This window comes from Clarias gariepinus, chromosome 8 (genome assembly GCF_024256425.1).
Source record: "Clarias gariepinus isolate MV-2021 ecotype Netherlands chromosome 8, CGAR_prim_01v2, whole genome shotgun sequence".
NCBI classification, from domain to species: domain Eukaryota; kingdom Metazoa; phylum Chordata; class Actinopteri; order Siluriformes; family Clariidae; genus Clarias; species Clarias gariepinus.
In genome coordinates this window covers 19,601,803-19,624,636 of record NC_071107.1, presented here as the reverse complement: position 1 = coordinate 19,624,636, position 22,834 = coordinate 19,601,803, and the positions used below count along the sequence as shown (strand labels likewise).

The 22,834-nt window shown below is 36.4% G+C and overlaps 1 protein-coding gene across 1 annotated transcript; it reads right to left on the bottom strand.

Annotated features, from left to right (window-relative positions):
- Window positions 1-1,058: 1,058 nt before the first annotated feature.
- si:ch211-250c4.3 (uncharacterized protein LOC100535981 homolog) lies at window positions 1,059-22,834 on the bottom strand. The gene is made up of 8 exons (XM_053501416.1): window positions 22,446-22,834; window positions 16,351-17,144; window positions 8,648-8,809; window positions 5,939-6,107; window positions 5,075-5,202; window positions 4,594-4,712; window positions 2,334-2,437; window positions 1,059-2,125 (listed from the first exon to the last, which is right to left on the bottom strand). Exons 1-7 carry the CDS (start codon window positions 22,522-22,524, stop codon window positions 2,338-2,340), a joined length of 1,551 nt encoding a protein of 516 aa, XP_053357391.1. The 5' UTR covers window positions 22,525-22,834; the 3' UTR covers window positions 1,059-2,125; window positions 2,334-2,337.

Genomic DNA, 22,834 nt, shown 5'->3' with positions numbered 1-22,834 from the left:
GGTTTGTTTTTATTTACATTTGCAGAATTTTTACCTTAAAAGCTGCAGGTTTGTATTATGGTTGTGGTTTATTATAACTACAGTATGGGCTGTTATTACATTGGCAGGGCTTACACATCTGCATGCATGCAAACATTGATCAATGCAGTGTTAAAGAATAGTTATGAGGCCTCAAGTCTGCTTAGTTGATAAAATATTCATATTTCTTGGAAGTAATGAGCTTGGGTTTCATGATGTATGCGTTTTCATGTATGATTCTTTTCATATCCCATAAATTTGCCATTGTGTTACAAGGATAGGCCCCAGATCCACTAATTCAATTAAATTCTGTTCTATTTATATAGCGCTTTTAACAATACTAATTGCCTTAAAGTAGCTTTTCCTGGAAACGGGTTTGAAAAGTGTGAGGACACATGTTTAAGTCATAATTATCAGATTGTCCCTGATGAGTAAGCCAAGGGTGACAGTGGTAAGGAACACTGAGACTAAAACAGTTACTGCAGATGAACAAACAGTCCCATCTATCGTCTATACCACTCATCCGGGCCTGGAGACTATGCTAGGAAGCTCTGAACAAGTCAGAGTAACCCTGGATGGAGTAAAAACCCATCTCATGGCAAATAGCCTACACCACATGTCGTCGAATGAAAACCAGCATACACACAGGACAGCTACAAAGCAAAGGGAAAACATGCGAACTCATGACAGACAAGTGTATGAATTAAGATGGCCTCTACATTCAAGACAACACCTTGCTTAACTTTTAAAATAAATAAATATGTACTTGTGAACAAGGCTAAATATCCCATTATTATAGAAAAAAATACCAATACATTTAATTTGTATACTTTTAAAGCCCGTGAAAAAAAAAAACTGATAATGTAACATTCAGGAGGTAGAAATGCATGGAAACAATAACCTGTTTCCAAAAGAATACCATCAACATAATTATAAATTGAAACATAAACATAATCATAGGTGAAGAAATAATTTGATAAACAAATTTATATTTGCGATACAATAGGACTCATACTTGTTTAGAAATATCACAATTTTATTTATTAAAAATAATTTTAATAGAACGCAGTACGCATACTAAAAGATTCACTCAATTTTTATATAGTACACAGTACACAGTACACAGTATATGGACGGCTCTTAAAAAAAATCTTTTTAGTACATCAAACGTCATAGCTTTTTTTTCTGTACAAGCCATCTGACAAATTCAGTATGTAAACGTGTAAATACATTATTGCAAGTATACAATATAAAATAAACAAAATAGCGCTTATTGGTGTTTCAACAAACCAAAATACACACTGCAAAAACATGCTCAAATAATTCTTACATTTCTTTCTTTGTTAACTCTATGTTTGACATAGTAGGTTATAATGCTACTGTTGTTGTTTTTTCTATACTGATTTGGCTTTGCACTGGGCATAGAAACATTTTAGCCAGCTTGTCTTGCTCATGACTGCATGTTGTCCTGTAAATGTAACATATTTACAGAACATAACAGTTAGATTTTTGACACATTCCTGACAGTTATATTTATTACCTATATCTACAGACCATTAGCTCCATGCTCTACTCCATCATTTTGCTTCAAAATATATGCTTAACAGTCATCTGACACAGCCAATAGTATAGAAAATCCTTTTTACACAATATATGGATGAATTAAACAATATGTCTACATTTATTTGCATTTATGTAAATAAATCTTTCATTTCATGCTCCCTTCTGGTAATACCTCTTGTGCTTGGCATTGTATACACTATACAAATGCACAAAACTTTTATGACTTTTTTAACATTCATATATATATATATATATAGGTTCTAACATAAAAACTGGAAAAGAAACCAGTCGAATGCATAGGTCGATTGTATACTCATATCCACAAGCAGAATTTGTGGGTGTGAGCCACACCTGATCGTCACAAGAGGGTCACTTCAAATGTCTGTCTGTACCCTTCTCTTATCAATCACAGATCACTTTCTCATCAACATCATCATGTTCTTCCTTTCCTTGTTCTTCTTTTGCCCATGTTCTGTTCAACTTCAGCATGTCCTCCTCTTCAGGGAAATGTTTTCTCATCATCCGCCATCTGTTCAGTGTCCAGCTGGAAAACCGTAACAGAGGGTAAAGCTTTGAATACATGAGGGCCTATCAGCTCTAGTTAAGCAATATTATTAAAAGATAACACAGCAGTGGGGCACTGCTGATGCCTAATGCTTACACCACAGTTCATTGAACCTTCATGTTTAACAACCTGAAGTGGTGGTAAAGATTATAAACCAATATTTACAACAAAAAAAAATTTGACTGACCTGATCAATGCCAGTGAGGCCAATTATAGTCCAATTTTTGATGCCCGAGGACAATCATAGAGCTCCTGTCTCTTCTGGACAGCTCGCTTTGCCCCAATTCAGGCCTGTGAACAAAACAGACAAAGATTATAAATATTATTATGAAATATGTTTTTGACATTTTAAGTCTTCAGGCACAGGAATGATGACTAGTAATTTAAATGCAAAATATTTACACATTACATTTTTCATTTGTATATTTCTGACTAAACATATGTAAAGAGTAAGCTGCCCCTCTTGTCTATTACACAGGAAATTAAACTCTTTTCTGGGATGAATGTGCAACTGGCACCTCCATATCTCATTTAATGAGTGAAATGCTCCTACTCCTCCAGGCATACCTTGAACCTGACACTGCAGCCCCTAACTATTCATCTGAGCTGACGCCAAAGCACGTGTGAGGAGGACTGCGGTTTACTTGCGCATGAGGTTGAGAGGGCAGAGAAATAGTGGTTCTTTCAATGAGCTGTGTTACTCCCACCAGATTCCTTTTTGCTACGTAGCATGCCTTTAAACAAAGCCTGGCCACTGTTCTAGATAGGGTTTAACACCAAAACAATTCCCTAAAATTCTCTAAAAGTATAGTCATTTCCTGAAGAAACCAAAGATGGGGAAATGAGAAATTCTATGCGAAATTCTGCTGAGCAAGAATGTACCACTGGGTATACTGTACTTAGCACCCAAAATGTGAAATGGGTATGACATGACATGACCTAATGAATACCTCCTTATTCAATTACGGAAGCCTGTACTAGTCACTAATTATGACATGAGCACAGTGCCAAAGTATGAGTAAGGAATCAATGCATAAATGAGATTAGGAAGCACAGAAGGAAACGATTTACAGAGTTCATTGTTATCATGCAAGACTCTAAGCTGTAATTATATTCATGTCTTAGTTTCTGTATTACTTTATGTCTCTAGGGAAATTAGTTAGTTTTGCTTTCCTTCAAGGACAAAGTTTTTATTTTAAATATAGTGGCACTATACAGTATGTGGCTTAGTTGTTAGCACTATGGGTTAGGTCTGTGTATGGAGTATGCATGTGTTCTCTGGGTACTCCAGATTCCTCCCAGTTCAATGACCTTCACAGTAGGTTTAATGGTGTTTCCAACTTTCCCACAGTGTGCGATTGGGGTGTGACTGTGTGCAGTCGTGCCCTGGGTTGGGTTGGCATCACATCTATGATGTATTCTGCTTTGGCCCCAAGTTCCCTGGCATAAGGCCGAGATGGGACCCTACACAGGATAAGCAGTATAGAAAATGGATGAATGTTTTAAACCCTGAAGATCCAAGGCTTACAAGTTCTCATTCGCTATAAAATGTATAATTGTCTTTGTGCAAATTTATTTGGATTTAATGTAATTTCTCATTTCTCATTTAAGTAAACAGGTCATCTTATCCTGCACAGAGTCACGGGTGCCTGAGCCTATCCCAGGGGACTCTAGGCACGAGGCCACATACAATTTAATTGCAGGGTGCACACATGCAAAACAGGCAAATCTATGTTCTAAAACATCTAATTCTATGAATTACCCAATCTGCATATCTTTAAGCTATGGGAGGAAACCAGAGCACCTGAAGGAAGCCCATCAAGCACAGGGAGAACATGCAAACTCCACACACAAACAACGGCAACAGTACTAACAACTAAGCCAGTGTGCCACCATATTGGCACAGACCCAAGGTAAGAATCGAACCCTCTACCCTGGAGGTAAGAGGCCACAGTGCTAACCACTAAACCAACCTTACCACCCCCACTGTGAGTTATTTCCTTAATAAATTAATTTTAGTTAATATGCAATAACCCAGGGCAATGCATTACCAACACACTATTGAAAAAAGTTTGTTGCAGAAACTCGAAATGGGGAATTAAAAAGAAAATGTCCTTTTTTAACGTAATGCAAAAACAGGAGTTGATGGCTGGATATTGATGCATATTCTACACCATAATAAAGGTCTATATAAAAATATATATTTTAGCCTTAATTTCCTTTCAAAGTACAAATTTCCTTTCCAAAATGTACATATTGCATATTATTCTACTACCCATTGAAACTCACTTTGTACTTTGTACTTAAACTGTATTTTTCTGGATATGGATTTAGATTGATCATAGATTGATGGGTTAGGGGAAAAGAAATTATAAAAAAAAAATTTACTACATTGACAACATCTGATCAGATAAAGTGGATATGGAAGTGTATTGGGCAATACATACCGGTATAACTGTGGACATGACATCTTAAACGAGCTGGAGGACAGACCCAGTCTGCTTTGGTTTCTCATCTTGCTTTTTTTCACCAAATCCTTCACCCTGCCCCATGCATAGTTCTCTGGCTGCACATACACACAGCAAAATAGGGAGAAAAAAAATTAACTTACAAACCCAGCTCATGACATTATAATGTTCATTATTGTTTTCCTGAACACTTTCACGCACAGAAACATGTCTTTCCCTACAATATGTGTTAAAGTCAAAGACAGTTGCAGAGGCTCATCCCTTAAACATCCATATAGCTCACTGCAATCCTTACATGCAAATTAGTAGTTAATGCTTCTGTTTTGTGTTAGTTAATAGTAAAATATGACAGCATGAGTCACTCTCCCTAAGTGTGCTATGCACGAGTGCATATGATGACAAATCATTAGTGTGAGTCAGAGAGGAGTCTACTGAAGTTCATCTTGCTCACATGACTCACCCGTCTATGGGGAGCAGAGAAAACCTCTGAGCTGTCACACAGGTATCTAGCCTCCCCCTCGGTATAGCTCCTTCTGGTAAAACCTTTTCTCCACACTGGCACGGTTTGTGGGCAGCCTCCTTCACAATCTGTCAAGAAATCAAGCCAGATATGGACCCTTATTACAGGATAGAGTTGCACAGTCAGAAACAGTTATCACAAAGAGGAAAGAACTATTATGACAGATGGTCAAGTGAATCAGTGATCCACTGGGATTTCTGCATTTGGTTTGGCGCACAAACACAAACATAAATGCACGCACTCTGATCTCCTACTCAGGGTTGGAGCACAAAATTCCCTGTTGAGTTTTTTCTTTATAATCCCAATCTTAGGAACAACCCTTTCACTAAAGAAATAAATAACAAGACCCATATCACCACAGCCCAGGGATTGTCTAATGCTTTTGGCAAACATTTGGAAATGACTCTAGTGTTAGTGTGGGCAGTATTACTGTCAGTTTGGGAAACACCCAAGGTGAACTTGAGGGGAAGATGCATCTGGAGTCTCCTGTGATTTATGTGAAGTAAAACATTTTACTCAGTCATTACAATGAAAGTAAAGACACATAAACATGAACTTATTTCTGTTTTATGTGGTTAGTACTTTCTTAACACTTCACACATTATGGTCTCACAAGTGCTAATCAACCTGATTCAAGGAACTCACAGGATTCCAGAAAATGGTTGCACAAATAGTGCTACTCTTGAGAATGCAAACGAATACTCCAAACAATCCTGGCATTATGTCTGCTCTGTATTCCCCCTGTATCCTAAAGTAACTTTTTCTTAGCAATCCAAAGATCTGAAACATTGGTGTTGTACTCACCACTGAAGGCTGGCCTGAGAGGGATATGTGTGCCCTCAGGGATGGTAGTTAGGTCAGACAATGTGCCACTGGATGATGTTAGACTGGTGTAGTCACTGCGTGAATGTCTCTTCAGCTCCTGAAATGCCAAGCCGGCTGCTCCACAATGGCAATGCTGCACAAAGAAATCCTGAAACAAACAGAAATTGGATGCTGTTGACCACCAAACTTAGTAGGAATCAGGAAGTTCAACTGATTCATGAATAGGTTTAGCAGAATGTTTCTGATGATTTCTGGTTTTAATAGTAATAATATTCCGAAACTGAACCACAGGGGTCAGAGTACACATAAGGATAATTCAACTTGTTATTGTTCACACCCAAGGGTCAAGAAAAGCCCCTCAATAAAACATACTTGGCTGCCAAGTATGTACACCATCTGTTTCATATTTTTCTGAGTGTATAATAATGTAAGCCATCATGCTGCTGTGCTGTGCAGCAACGAAATAGGCGTATTTTGTTACTTTAAAATGATTTGCCAATCAGTCTCCTTTAGTTAAGTATACATGTTTCTGTCAACCTTCAGTTTTCAAAATGAAATGGTTATTTTCACTGATGGCTGGTTATGATATTAGATAGAAAATATGAAATCTAATATGTGACATTAGAATGATGTGAAGTTCTCTCAGTAGACAATATGTGCAGAAGTAGATCGTAATATATCTACATTTAGTTTCTCATCCAAAAGAAATAACCAATTCTATTCACTTTCTGATGATATGTTAAAAATATTTCAGCAACATGAGCTAATAAATAGCTCAAATTTAAGCTTAAATCCAGAAATCAGGAAGTGTGTTACTTTGTAAAATCAGTTAACACAATGGTCACTGCACATATCTACTCTCTGGTCTAAAAAGATATCAGCCCCAGCATTACTAAATTCATATTAAGTTGTGTGTTTTCCTAAAGATCAATGCACATGGTACTAATGTCATCAATATTCAAACATAAGAAATGATCTATATATATGATAAATGATATATATATATGATTGAGAATTTCATGCCTGATGGAACAAAGGTAATTGTGAAACCTCTATTGCAGTATATTATATGTACCAACATACAGTACAGTATGTATTGAAACTAAATCCGTGCCAATTCCTCCTTTTTTTTCTGCTTTTGAGGTTGGTTATAGGTAATATGTAGAGGAATAGCAGAAAAACGAGACTATGTAGGTGGTAACTGCTTATTGTCTGGGCTGTGAAGGATTATAATGACTACAAATGAAAGGCCTGTCTTGAGGGTGCAGAGGAGGATGGCTGGAAGCAGCAGGGAGGAGACTGCTGTGTCAACTGGGCCCATTATTACAGAGACTAGGGCACGTTTCAGCAGAGTTCCCCTGGCTTTTGATGTGTGGGATGGCATGTTGTGGCCCCTTTGCCTTTTTATGCATCATACACACATAACACAGGGAATGGTTGCCCCAGGCAAGAATGAACAAGCAGTGTGGTCCACAACTTTTGCCCACCATTGAAAGCATTGTTCTCTTAAAGAATACGATACCATTTGTGATTATTTTTTTTCTCCATGTTTACAAAATTTCATACAACTGTCACGAATGATGCATTTATTTGGGCTACAAAACATATCAGCTTGCCACAAAAAGATACCACTGTTGCAACATAGCCTTCCAAGATGGATGAAATGTACACAGCAGGGGAGTGGAAACATTTTTAAAAATTCATAAACATTTAAATAAGACCTTTACCAAAATGTGCTAATGAAACTCACAATTCAGAATGGCTGCCTATGCCAATCCCTCATTTTCGCCTCTCTTTCTTTGATGACTTTGAAGTGTGGCTCCCCACTGAGCTCACTCGCTGTGTTGCAAAAAGCTTTTCCGGACCCAGCGCCCAACCTGACAGAGCCAGTTTGGAACAGCTTTTCTAGAAAACCCATGAACAAAACAGCTCTTACTGTGGCCAAAGTCTTTAAAGGCCAGGCAGACATCTACACAATGTGCTGGCATGGGTTTTTAGTCATAGGCCAGATGTCTAAAGTGGGACAAAGGTGGGTGAAGGATGATCAAGCAAGCAGAATGTATTCCATAGAGGCACTTCTACTGAGGAAATAGTGGCTATTTTAATAGCAAAGTAGTTTGTAACACTGGACTGACACTCACATGTTTGCTGTCATTATAGATAGATATGAAGAACAAAAAATGTAATTGTAAGAATGTAATTCCCATACAGAAGTGTATAACAGTGTGGTATTTATTATTTCACTTTTTTTGGACATATAAAAAAAAACTATTGATTTAAAGTGAAGTAAAACATAATAACATTGGCCCACTATGCTTAGCTCAAAGCAAAATATATTTTACCAAGTATTAAAATAATTAATTGAAGGACAAGTAGAGGCTTATAACTCTTATAATAATATATTATATCATTAGATAGCATTAGCATGAGACAATGCATACACGTCAGTCCTATTGTGGATGAGTCACGAGGATATCCTGAAATATGTGGACCATATGTGTATGAGGCTTAACCCCAGATGTTCTTTTTATTAAAAGCTATTTTATTTGACAACCAAATAGAACTGCTGGGTTTATATTAAGATGGCAAGCCCAAACAATTTCTCACTTAAGGATGAATCCAAGTTTCCCCTGAAATTTACCCCATATATATGCTTACAAAAACATTGAAGGAGTTAATTGGACCTACTTCTTTAGTTTTTATCATCTTGCTGTCCTTCTGCAGGATACAGATCTGTTTCTGCAGTTTGAGATTGTGCTCCTGAAGCTGTCCAATTTTCTCAATAAGCTGACAGATGTGTTCCAGGTAGCCCAGTCCTGAGCCCAGTGGGTTGGACTGATCCTGGTTTACCTGACACACAGAAAGGAAAAAATAAATCAAAATTAAAACTGATTACATTAGCACTCATGAGGAAAAGTCTGCAACACATGTGTGAACAGTATAACTGTGATGATGGGACGGCATATCTCATAAGAATAACTGTACATGTGATGATTCCCACTTTTATCAGCTTTAAAAGCACAATTAAAACATATGTTTAAACTTAGCACAAGGACTATTAAAGTCATTTTCTTTATTATATGATGGGTTGAACCATTTTTTTATTTTTTCTAACTTCTTACAGGATTTCCTATTGAACAAGGGCATTGCAGTTGATCTGTATGCATTTTAAAGTTGCATTAATACTTTGAACAACAGGTTTATACTACTCTGGTCTTGCAGGGTTTCTTTTTTACTTTAAATTCCATTTAATATTATTTAAAGTTTATTTTAATGTCCTAGCCAGAGAGGCCCATGCAAATCCCTTTTTAATTTGGATTACAACCTTCAGAGAACTATCAAAGATTAGATTTGCATATTGTACTGCATAGCTAGCTTCAGGGTTCCATAAAGTCCAAAATTCTTTTATTCATTTGTTTTCAATCTTCAGCAGCAATATTAATTGCACTTCAGGACAAGGCTTAAGCAACCTATGCGAACAGCACCACAATGATTTCATGTTTTTTTGCAGATATTATGCCTCTCACCTCTCAAGTTCAGCTCTTAGTCAATTAATGAATTGTGCAAGAAGACCACATCTGTCTGAAGTACAAATGAGATGCAATGATTGACATTGTTTGTCAATTTCACAGTTTGCACAAAAGCTTAAAATCTTTTCATATTTTACAAAATATGAATATGACATTTTGAACAGATTTATACAATCATTCACATTCCAGAAAAGTACCCCAACAAAAGCAGGATATGAGCTCAGGTCTAGGGATTTTTTTCCGTCAGAAAGCTTTTCCGTGCCATTTACATCCACAAGCCCACCATCAGTGGAAACAAGAGGCTGAACAATAGAAGACAAAATCATAACAGGGAGCAAAAATGCTGGGAGTTGACATCACTCACTTCCTTTGATGGAGTGTGAGATTCTTAAGAGGTCAAGCTCACACACTTATGAACATGAGCTACTGCATAGATGTATATTTATATTATATATTCAATATTAGCAATTAATATAGGGACAACTTCAGGATTTCCCAGCTCTATAAATTTTTTCTCCACATTCTCCCTTGTTTTGTCTGAGTTTCTTCTGGGTTCTGTTGTGTATTTCTGCTTCCAAAAAAATGCAGAGCAAGGTAAATCGGTTTGTATTTCAAGTTAAGTATCAGACCCATCAGAAACAAATGTGCTTGTCAAATGATGTACTTATTGTTTAATTGTTTTCGAGAATATTTGTCTGTGTATCAGACTGTCCCTGTTAATCTGGTGAGATAATAGCTAGTGCTTCATTCAGCACACCTGTGCTGTGCTGAGATTACTAAATCCAAATAAACCTACAAGGTGACGTGAGCATTCTCCTATATCTAGTAAGGGGGCCATGGGAAAGCCAGTCATTAGGCTCTTCCTATTATTCCGTGATCCTTAAAGAAGAGGTTTACCAGAGGTTTATCTTATCCTTCTCATGATCCCATGTGTCCTGAGTAAGGGGAAAACGGAAGTGCTTGGGAAAGCCCCACACCCTTCACTTCCTCCTCTTTCAAATAAGAAGACGACATGAATTACACGGACCAAAACTCAAAAAAAAAAAAAAAGAAACCCAGGCGTTTTATATTCTGTGTATATTTAAGTAAAAACAGCTGTGTTTCAAGTTTAAGTGTCATTAATGGAACACACACACACACACACACACACACAAGTTTGAACAAAATACATATATTCAAGGTTTTCTTCTCAAAAACATGAAATTTTTTTAAAAAGCAAATAAAAAAACAATTATTTCCTCAGAGAATTTACAGCACACCACTCGTACACAAATACTTTCCTAATCGTGACGCTATTGGAGTGGAATGACCAGCCAGATGTGGGGTGTGGTGAGAGATATGGAAAAAGGTGTTTCATTTTTCGTAGAAACCAGAACAACCTACGTCCAAACAACAAGTCAGATGCTTAATCATGTGTTAAAAATTACATATTGGGTAATAAGTGTAGGGTAATTAATATTTTTACTCTGTAAACAGTTATTTTGTGCATGCTGACTAGTTTGTACTGATTGCATAATTGTGTTAGAGTATTTATGGTGTGATACAAACATTTAAACCCATCTGGAGAGCTAAAAAAGTTGATGCAGGTGTGTACATACACTGACTGATACACATGGTGCTGCTTGTGTAGCTCTCCAGACCAGTCAGTGGATGTACACATCAGCATGAACCTTTTTAAAACCGAATATCAACCTTTACTCACCGCATTTATGACAATTTATGTCTGTTTGCACAATGTCTAGCCACCAATCCATTCACGATCAAAAGGTTTCCAAAAACGTAAGTTAAAAAAATCCTGAATAGTGAATAGGATGAATGCAACAGTTTCCCACACCGCATGTGGACCTAATGTCCCCTGTACACAGAATTCTAGTTCATCTCTTGACTGTTGTAGCATTATCTATTTGTTAAATTTTTATTTTTAAAGATATTACGGTTAAATGCAACATGGTTCCCAAACTTAGCAAAACTAGTGCTAAGTGCTAGCGGTAGTAGCAACAAGGGACAAAAGAGAAGTATTGATTTAAAAGTGAATTAAAAGGATATTGAACAAAAATAACTTTTTGATTTTTGAACTTAACATTGTATATGACTCAACTCAAACACAGTATATTAATATTAAAGACATTAAAATTATTACAGAATAGATATGTGTAATCAATGAAGGACTTGCAATCAATCAATGCAAGAAATTACATAATCAATAGGGTTTAATATCCCAGAATATATATAATATTTTAGAGTTTTTAAAGTAGACACCTTTTGATTGAGTTGTACTGTAAGTTGAAAACCATTCCAGGTTACTACTGCTTAAATCAAATGAGAGAATGTCATGAGTGTGCCAAGCTGCCATCAAACATAGATGTAGCTTTGGACAACCTAAAATATAATACATTTTATGAGTTGTTTTTATATACTGTATAATTGTATAATACCTACAGTACATGTTCTTTCATAGTTTGGATCTGTTCAGTATTAATAGATAAAGTTGACAAAAAAATTTTAAAAACTAAGAAAAGAAAGACAAGACAGAAGACAGAATGTGTGTCTAAACATTTGACTGTCAATGTATAACTTTGTGCAGTGTCTACACTGTAGGACATCTGGTTTCACAGAAAGATCTCAAGCTTAAAGCAGTTTTTTTTTTATCTATTTTCTCTTCTATTCAATCTAACAGTTTGTTAAATTACAATAATATGTCTACGTTGTCAGTTGGAGGAGTTATTTAGTGGTGCTTGTTGGTTCACAAAAAATACAGAATATGTATTTACCAGCCTCAGCAGCAGGTTCCCAGGTGGACCAGTGATTAGCACTTCAATGCTTTTACCACCAGACCAGGGTTTAAGACCTGCCCAAGACATTGATGTACAGTAGTTGCCCAAAGAAATGAAAAAATACCTACTATCCACACGATGAGCTTTTCATGGATGTATTCTAGTTAGATAAAATAATAGCTGTTACTAAAATTGTTAAAAAGTCTTATTTGTAACATTGTATTGAGGTCATGCTTAAAACATTACCCCAACATAATGTTGGCAATGTTGGTCCTACATCACTTTATCAAAGTAATTCTAACCTTCCAAAACAACCTCAGTGTCCCTATAGTGTTTTTAATTTGTAAAAGCTTTTTGCATGTTAGGACCAATGTAGCAATAGCTTGAGAAATCACACTAATGAACTTCTATATTCGAATTCCAGTGGAATCATTATCAAGTTCCAGTTAAATAGAGTCTTTTCAATTTTGTAATATTAACAATTTAATGCAAATTCACATACTAAATATTGAACATAATTCCCAATGACATTACTACTCACCACAGTTTTTTTTTTCTTTTGTTGCAATTTGACAGATACAGGATAAGCCAAAGTTTCACTGATTTTCTTGTTGTCGCAATGGACTTCTCAACCACACAATTTAAAGCAAATAAATGTAATAACATCTAATAAATTTCTACAAACAAAGGCAAAGTATGAGTGTAGACCTTTTTTTACATGAAAGAACAAAGACAACTCAAAATCTGCTCAAAATGAACCACTAGAGTAAATTCTCCATATGTTGTCAATTCTGAATGGCCTATTACAGTTTTACTCTAAAAATTCACTAGATAGTATACTATTGAATAAAAAATGAGTGATAGCCTCTATGGATTTTGTTTGAGGCTATGTTGCTATTAATGGTGCGGTGCCATGGCATTACAAAATCTATGGTCACAACCCAATGCTGGTGACATCCAACAGTAAGACGCTGCTATGGAGGTGTGGCTTCTGTCACTGTTTTTATATGCTAGAGGCAGACAACTAAGCTCATTTCAAGTGCTTCTAAATCTGTGAGGGAGCATCTTGGTCAAAATCACTTTCTTTTGTAACTCTTACACTATATATTTATAGGTTCTGCATATGCTATGTCTAGAGTAGACATGCTTTGAATGTCTCATGGGTGTCACCTGGACAGTGTCATGTGCATAAGATTATGTTGGAAATCAATCCCTTTTACAAATCCAGAATTCAGCACCTTGATGTGGTCATCTTATATAGTAATATAGTACATGCAGCATATTTCCTTTTCCTTTTCTTTTAAACAGTGCTGCCTTGTTAACCAAATTCTATTCTCATAAGGAGGAAACAAATCAGATTAGCAGAAGAGTAGAGAGGAACTCTTTGAAGTTGCTGTGTTTGAAGCGGATGGGAAAATATCTTAAAGCCCCTTTCCAATATCCCTCTTCTCAGTCCAAGGGCTCTGTTTAGTGGGCAGAGGAATTAGTTTATTAGGTGTGCTGACAGGTAATGATGAAGCTAGAGTTGACTGCCCAGTCTGCCTGTCGTCACTGCGCTCTTAAGCTCTAAAAATACTGTTTAAAAAACACACCAGCCCCTAAAGGATTAATAAACAACTGAAAAGGACTTAACATAGGTACACACTGTATTTTAGTTATTCGAGCACCTGCTTGATGCATCCATGTAGAATAGGAAAGAACAGGGCTTAGGCAGCTGGAACATTTGGCCATGCTGGTTTCATTCATCTCAGACATCTGCACAGTCACTCAGCACAGATGAAAAGGTGCTGGGTGATGTGCGGCTCCATAAAAAGAAGAGAAAACTACACCACACACACAATTCATGACAGCAGTACTGTACTGTACAGAAGCAGAACACAACATGCCCTATGCCATGGCCATTGCCGAGAACATTGTGTTCTTAGATTCTCAAGGCCAACTCTAAATAATTCCTAAGCCATACTGAAATCCATTGTAATATCATTACTTCGACTTTAGAAAGGTTTGCTAGAAACCCTTTTTGTTTGTATGATTAAATTTTTAATCACAAAGCTTTTATTAATCAAGTATTACATCATAAAGGCTACATGTGGTCCATTAAACCAAATGTGCCATTAACCTTGTTCCAGCTATTTATCAGAGCAGCTAATAAATGTCTTTCAACTGTAGATGTAAGCCTATTTATTGGGAGATATAAAGTGGTCTCTAACTAAAAAAAGGCTATTTGAGTATAAAGTGAGTGTTGGGTTGATTATGCTTACAGTTTATAACTGACTTAAAACTGATGTTTAATATCTTCCACATACTGTAGATTTAAATTCTCTGCTGATATTAATATGATGTAAAGACTTTAGCCATGGTTAATTTTTTTTTACATGTAGAAGAGACTACTTTTTGTAATCTAAACATTATAGCAGCCTGTCCAGCTTAGTCAGACTCAAGTGCTGTTACTGCCGTCTGTCACTGACTATTTGGACAACCAAACATTCTGCTCATCAGTAAGGAGTGGCAGACATTCAGTGTTTGTTTGTTCTGACGTCCCTGAGGACTTCCGTCTGTGCTTTACGGGGAGATCAGCACATTTCAGCCTCAGGTCAACCATGCAGTCCAGAGATACTTTAGAAATCCTAAAGAAGAACACATTTCTGCTGTTGCTGGTTATAAGCTGGTGGGTGATCTTTAGCAGCTTGTAAGGTATATTTCTGTGCTTATATTACTTGATCTAATCAATAAATGCTTGACATTTTTCCATAGCATTACTCTTGTGGTATTTTTCTAACAATAGCATTTGTGTGAATAGGGGGATTTCTACTAACACTTAACAGCTGGAAAAGATGATCTACTAGTTGAACAACTCACCCTGTGTTTTGCCATGCAGCTAATGGCTAGTCAGAGTTTGTCATGTCAACAGTCACTGGCACAAACATATCTGACGACAATCACTAGTACACTCTATACAAGGACCCAACTTCTTCATCCACTTTGCATAGTAATGATCAGTGTGCCCCTACATTGATTTTTGTATATTCACATAATGTGCTACCTTACTATAACTTTGTTAAGGTAAAGTACTTCATAATTACTATAATTGTAGTGACTCCATCCACTTATTTAAGTCTACGTTCATCTTTTTTTTTTTTTTTTTTGAAGCTGACAGTGCTACAGATAAACATAAAAGACATGTTTTCTCACTCACTCATTCACTCAATCAATCATCGTCTATACCACTTTATCCTGTATACAGGGTCGCAGGGGGACCTGGAGCCTATCCCAGGAAACTTAGGGCACAAGGTCGGGTACACCCTGGACAGGGTTCCAATCCATAAGACATGTTTAGTAGTACCTTATTTTTGTGGGTCTTATATCAGGGATTTGTAAAAACGTTTATGCTAATTTCATTATCATTTCTAGCTATCTAGCTTGCTACTGCTAATTGGTTATGATCTGTATGTACTGCATTTACCTCAGGTGAGTGTAATATAGTGGGTGTAGTTAACTGATCAAAATAAAAGTTTTTTAAAAAAAAGCAGCAACCTGCTGTACTTAACTATTAGCTACTTTAATTGTTGATAGTGAAGTTCATTTTTAAGCCACTTGTGTTTGGGCCAGTGGCTGCTGGGAAATTGTTTACTTAAGCATGAAAGGAGGCCATATTCAACACATCAAATGTGTTGTAGCACAGCTGCCAGGTGCAGAAAAAAGCTGAGACATCAACATGAATACGACCACTGTTTATCCTGTTCATAGAAATCTAATGCTATGTCCTAAAAGGTCTTGATAGTAAAACGTTTACCTATGACTCAATTCCCCTCCTGAAATCCCAAACAAACTATATAATGTCATCGATCTGTATCACAATGCAAGCATACCACCTCCACAGGTGTGAAAAATACAACAGCTCTGAATGCTTGCCAAAAAGAACTATTTTACCGCCTAATCTATATTTTTTGGTTCTAGAATGTATGTTAATCTTAACATTTTGTCACTGTGAAGCTACTTTACAGTGGATTTCTGCTTATATAAAACTGGACACAATCCCAAGTCTTTGAGTAAATAACACCCAAATTTGGTAAATTGTTATAGTTACCTCACTAAGTCTGCAGCACTGCTCCATGTATTCATCCAGACTGTCACTCGTTGTACTTTTCCTTAATGGCTGCTGTTGCAAATCCACTTCCACATTCCTGTCATATGCGTCAATGGCATGGAGAATTAATCCTGTGTCCTCAGCAGCATCAGCTTCTGTTATTGTATCTGCTGTCTCTACACATAAAGAGACATCCTCAGCGCTTTCTGGTGCTTTCACCATGAGTCCATTCGCTAACATTTCTGAATCTCTTACAACCTCATGTTGAACGTGATCCAGCTCATCCTGTGGTCCGTCTTGTAATACCATAAGCATGGTTTCTTGGGCACATGTACATGATTCTGGTTCAGTCTGTAATGAGTCTGTGCTCTTTTCCAGGGAGAGAAGACAACTGCTGGCTCGTATATGAGGGTTTGGATTGCCAGAGTCACATGAAGACTCTCTACTGTGAATGACAAAACTCTGCTCAGAACCTGTTGGAGTAGATGGTGAATTTGCTCCACTGTGCATCTCTACCCCAGAGTCCTCCGATTCAAATTTGTATAAACCCGGCAACTGGGAACTGGAAAAAATTGCAGATAAATAGTCTTTCTTTGACTCCACTATGTTTGGTTCAGGTGTTGCACTGTTGAGAGAGATTGCTTCTACAGCCTGGAGTGGTATAGGGATATCCTGCATAGACATGGACATGTTTGACACAGAGTCCTCTGTATTTAAGAGTTTCTCATGGACGTTTTTGAAGAGCTTCATCTTCGTCAGCACAACCTCACTTTCTAAGGTCATGTCCCCTTTGCCTGCAAAATTAACAAAAAATTTTTTTTTACTCACTTATCGCTATATATCATCCTGTGTACTTATTCACCAAACATAGGGTCATGATTTAGTTTTGAATAGTTAAGGAAGGAAGGAAAAAGAGGAATTTGTGGCCGCCCAGCTTTCGAGTAAATTATTAAACAAATAATAGATATTTCTAAAGTACACATTCAGGACAGTGGAATGAGATTGCATTTGTCATTTATGTGAACACATGGGGGTTGTTTTAACAAGAGAAGTAGGTACTTGGTCACAGGAGCAGAACAGGTATTTTAAAAATGCTCTTTTCTCTGTTAGGAAGACTTCTGATATGTCATTGCAGACTAAAGGTCAGTATTCACACTATACATGAGAGGATCTACTGAAAATCTGTTCATAGTGCTGAAAGCTTATCTTTTATACTATAAAGCATTCTTTAGCATCAGAGATGGTCCAGGAAGCAGTGAGCCCATAGTTATGTCTGTCTCCTGCACTGAACTGTCCAGCTTTGATCTTGTGGCTTGCTTAATAACATTACAGGGTTCAGTCATATGTGACTTCTCCTATTTCTAACCTTTAGCAATCTGATACTTTTCAGGTGTCTGTCAAGTATTCCTTTTTAGTAAGAATTTTAAAGACATGCTACCTGGGCTCTGGGGCCTGCTAAATAATAAGCTTCCTTCCCCAAACAACTAAGTGTTTAAAGAGCAGACTCAGAAATTATCTATCTGGTAACTGTAATTAGGCTGCTACCTCTGATCCTTTAAGCACTGGCTGTAAGTTAGAAGCTCTCAAAAACAGCATGTGTTTTTCATATGCTTTGTTTATTACACTTAAATGGCATATTGAACACTTAGTTAAGCAAATTTACAGTAATATAAACTACATTCGTCAATAAGTTGACCAGATCACACTTATCCTCATTTGCAATTTTTCAGTTAAAAATAATGTTATTTAATGTCCCTGAAAAAAGAATGCTTTTTTTCTATTCAGCTGGGTAATTGTTTTCAGCTTGAATAGTTGCACTGCACAAACAGTGATACCATTTCAATCATTTGAGGTCATAAAAACAAGTTTTTTTTCGCCAATCCAAAACAATGGCTGTTTTGCCAGCTTACTCTCATGAACTCTCCTGGCAGGACCCCTCAGGCTATCAATACAAGCACCACAACGTAAACCTGAATGGTATGTGTTCCTGAAAACCAATAAATTTTTACACAATGTACCAAGAATATGAAGCTCTAATTCATTATTTTTTACAGCTCTTATGTTAAATATTCTTTTCCTGGAAGAGCAAAACAGCGGACATACAGTACATGCATATCAAATAGTCATTAATGCTTTAATTGGATTCTTGTTGTAAAAAAAATGGGAAAAAAGAATAGGGTTGTTTGATTTCAGTGGTCAATCAGAAAGGTTTGCTTATCCAGATTTTCTTGCAGCAGTGTATACCAGTGAGAAATACAGAACTGCTGATGGTAGAGCATTTTTGGTGCCACTCAGTAGGAGAAAGCAATCTGCATCTCAATCCCCCTTGGTTTTCAATTAACATCCCCAAGACCTGGCTGCTGGTATAGAGAGATCAAACAGAACTTCATCCAGAGCCTGGCAGGCAGGAATGTGACTAATGCTAAGGTCCTACATGCACTAGAATATGAATGAATCAAAATTACAAACAAGCAAAAAAGCAGGTTAATACCACTGTTGGGAGAGAACGTGACTCACATTTATTGCTCAGGAGGTTTTGTGCGGGTAAATTATTTCAAAAGCACCAGAATCCAGTAACTCCATGGTAACTGTGTTTTTATCCTCTACTCTCCAAAACATTTTGCTTTCGACATACAGCTTTTGACTTTTTTTCCTGTCCCTACTGGAGCATTTGTTGGCTTTAGGCGACCCAATTTTTCTCCTCTGTACTACTGGAAAATACCTTACATTTTTATCCTGATAAAAAACTCAGTGCTCACTCAAGAGTTATGGAGTTATGAAGTCTTTTGCTTTGATTTTTCAACTTCAGCAATGATTAGGAATGTGGGGCCGCTGATATGAAACAGAAGGACACTACGTATCTTTGAGCAGTGCTTTATAGCTTTTTCATATGGACATTATGTAAGACTTCACAATTCAAACACATGTTGTCAATTATTAACACTGGTCATGCTCATTCCTTTGAAAAAAAATCAAGAATGATCACTTACTCATTTGAGGACTCATTTAATTTCATATTCAAGGTGATATTAGGGATGCACCGTATTTCCTGTGTCTGATTTGACTCACTTATGTTTAGTGTTTTCGATTACTTCTGTAATTGTAGCTTCTTAGTTGGAGATGCATAAGATGTGATGAATAAGAGAGTGATGAAGAGTACCTAAGGCAATGAGGTAGAGACAGATATCAAACTGTTGTACATTGTTTTAAAACTAGTCAGAGTGTAAGAATCTTCAGGTACTCTTCATTATTCACTAAGTGCATGCATCTCCAACTAAGAAGAGTACTTAAAGAGTCTTACACTATGACTAATCTTGTTACAATGTACAATAGTTTTATATCTGTCTCTACAGCATTGATTCCATTAGTTTTTTGTATTGAAACAGATGTTACATCCAGAAACAATATACAGTTCATTATTACCAAGTTGTAACCCTACGCATATATATTTATCACATATTATTTGTGCTCTAATTTATTTTAATGATGTCATGCTAGAAAATCATAGCCTTGAGTTGTTTATTGTCAGGTTAGATAGTTGCCCTCATACAAAAAAGGAGTCTGTTTCCTTAGCCAGCGAAAAAGTCTCAACGGTTTGCTAACTTAGGACTGTTTAGTGTTGAGTGTCTCAGTGATGAGTGTGATATAAGCTTAGATATGTAGACCTAGACAGATTTACTTAGTCTTTCTCTGAGGTGACCATTGACAAGAGACAGCCAATCATACTTAAAGTGTCTATGTTTTCATAAGAAAAAGAACCAAGCTAGTTTATAATCCAAACCAAAGCTTTGTACCAACTACAGTGCTATGTTACATCTCGAGTTCATTGTAGCAGGACTTTAGAACAACCCTCATGTTTTCACAAAAGTAAAGATTCCTCTAAACTGTTGAATGGCTCAGATATTGAGCTCCTGGGTGGAGAGGTCAGAGGCAGGCCAAGACAGGTCTGCTATTTTTATGGTTAAAAGAGATTAAGAGAATGTCAGAAGCTGGCTAGCACTATGGGTGGTCAGACTCCGACTGCTATGTGCAATTTCTGTAACTCAACTTGTGCATAAAGTTTTTTTATTTAAGGTTTTACTTTTAGACACAATTTGAATTTTATATTTTTATTTAGTACTGATTAATGGGTATGACTGATTTATTCAACAATGAAATACTTTCTTTATGTGATAAATTATGATGAGATTATATATGATTAAGATAAGAATTCAAATTATTATTCCTGATCATAATTCTCCTTGATCAACCACAGAATCAAACTGGCTTAATTCCTTTTAAAACTATGTCAGTTTTTTCAGCTCATTTAATATGAAACTTGGTGTTTCAGACCAAAAGTTATTATCAGCTCAGACTTTCTAGCTAGACGATTAACACTTAGGTAGAATTGTTGCTTTTCCTTGGCCTCATGTAACTTCACTTTAGATGACAAAGACCAGATGTCATGTTTCATGAGGTGCGAAATGCAGCTGCACACCTTTCCACCTCCCCCACCCTCTTTCTATAAGCTCAGCACTTCTGGCCTGTCTGTCTCTCAGTGCGATAATGGAGTATTTCCCCCTTCATTCTTGAACAGGGACGGGAATCCTAAGAAGCCCTTCCAAACACATTATCAATGTGAGCTGGAAAGGTCCAGTCTTTCATTATCTCATGTTGTTAGGATAAGAAAAGAATGTGCAGGAGCGGTAACTCCAGTATAGATTTCCTCAGATGTATATACACACACAGGTCTGTTCTAAGCAAGGCCTACATCTCTTTACTCATAAATTCTGGTTTTATGACCAGAATAAAATAGTGCAAAACAATTAGAAACAATTAAAGCAACTATTTTATACTCTGATTTACAATCAGATAGATTGTTCAACAATTGAAAATGTCCTTAAATTGAGGACATAAATTTTAGTCACCTGTCAACACCTGGCTTAGTGAGCCACTTAAATCTAAAACATTGGTTTGATAAGATTTTAAGATTAACTAAAACAAATAAACAAAAAAGTCATGGCAGTGTCTATCGTTTTACAAGCACCCTATGGGATGCCACTTTTGTATAGAGCATAAGGGAAATATTTATAGAACCAATATATGTTTGGAGTATATGACCAAAAAGTATTCAAAATAATTATTTAATCTGATTTATTTTAAAACCACAATTAATGTACTTGTAAAACATCAAGCATCAATGAATAAAAGCTTGCTATTCAATAGTGAATTCATGGCACAAACACTATGCAACATCTTTAAATAAATAAATAAATAAATAAAAAGTTCCTTGTGCACAAGTTTGATATCATCCAAGAAATCTCTTTGCATCTCATTGTATCCCAGTGAGACGGAAACGATTTCTCTTCATGATGAGCAATATGAAAACATTTAATTATAGAAAAATAACACCGCATACCATTAAGTATAAACTCATGGTAATAAAATAGTGACATTTTTAACATTTTGCTTTCAGCTAGGTATATGGCACCTTTTGAAGTAGGTTAAAAGAGTAATATATAATTGCTTAAAATAGCATTTAACTATTCAGCATTTTCCAATTACAAGAAAAAGGAAGGCATTCCATAAACTCTAACTTAACCAACACTACTACTCGAGATGTTCTATTTTATGCCACAAATAAACATGTTCTATTGATTTAAATTTGCAAAAAGAAGAAAATGCCTACAACAAGGTGCTACATACATGCAACAACATAGATCAACAAAACAACTTTACCGAAACCAGCTAGTTAACTAAGAGACCTAATTAGCTTACTAGCTCAGATACTGTATGACAGATTTACATGCATAACATATCAATGATCAATTATACAGTTTGTGAATATATTAATTAATAAATGTAAATTCTTCATGTCTTAAAAATGAAAATTTAATTCTCATTACTTAGATATAATTAAAGTAGTAAATGAATGGCACATAGCTGTGTAGAAACTGGGCACACCATTGCAGTTTGACTGCAAAAAGAAAAAAATCTGACACCTCAGACATAAAAATTACTTCCTGCAGCCTATCTGACAATTAATGATAACCTGATCTCACATAAACCAGATGCCAAAGCAGGTAGTCTGATGGCAAAGCAGGTAGGAGTCTTACCTTTCCTCCAAGGTGTGAGGATGGAAAACGACTTATGCCAGCTAAATGCCATGTTCGATTTTCTTCTTTTCAAGCTCATCTTTGAAATCCAATCCAGTTGTTCTTATAGTCTTGTATGATGGGTGTTAAGAAAAGCTCCTTTTTGAAGTATTTAAATATTCATCATATTTAGAGCATGCAAGTACTGATGTTCCATTTCCTTGATTGAAGTGTTCAATAAAATTAAGGGTTAAATGGCCCACCAAGTTCCATTGCAGCATGAAAATCTTTTTTTGGACATGGTCCCAAAATACCTATCTGGATGCGAGTGTTTAAAAGCCCCTGTGTCCTTGCCTTTATGTGAGTGTGTGATATTGTGAGAAGAGTCTCTTCTGCACTCAGTGAGGAGA

Excerpts from the sequence above, each read along its gene's own strand:
- si:ch211-250c4.3 (XM_053501416.1), bottom strand. The coding sequence starts at position 22,524 with ATGAGCTTGAAAAGAAGAAAATCGAACATGGCATTTAGCTGGCATAAG. Across the intron at positions 4,713-5,074 it reads TCTCTGCTCCCCATAGACGG|CCAGAGAACTATGCATGGGG; the intron begins GTGAGTCATGTG and ends GTGTATGTGCAG. Across the intron at positions 2,438-4,593 it reads TCATGTCCACAGTTATACCG|GCCTGAATTGGGGCAAAGCG; the intron begins GTATGTATTGCC and ends TTTTGTTCACAG.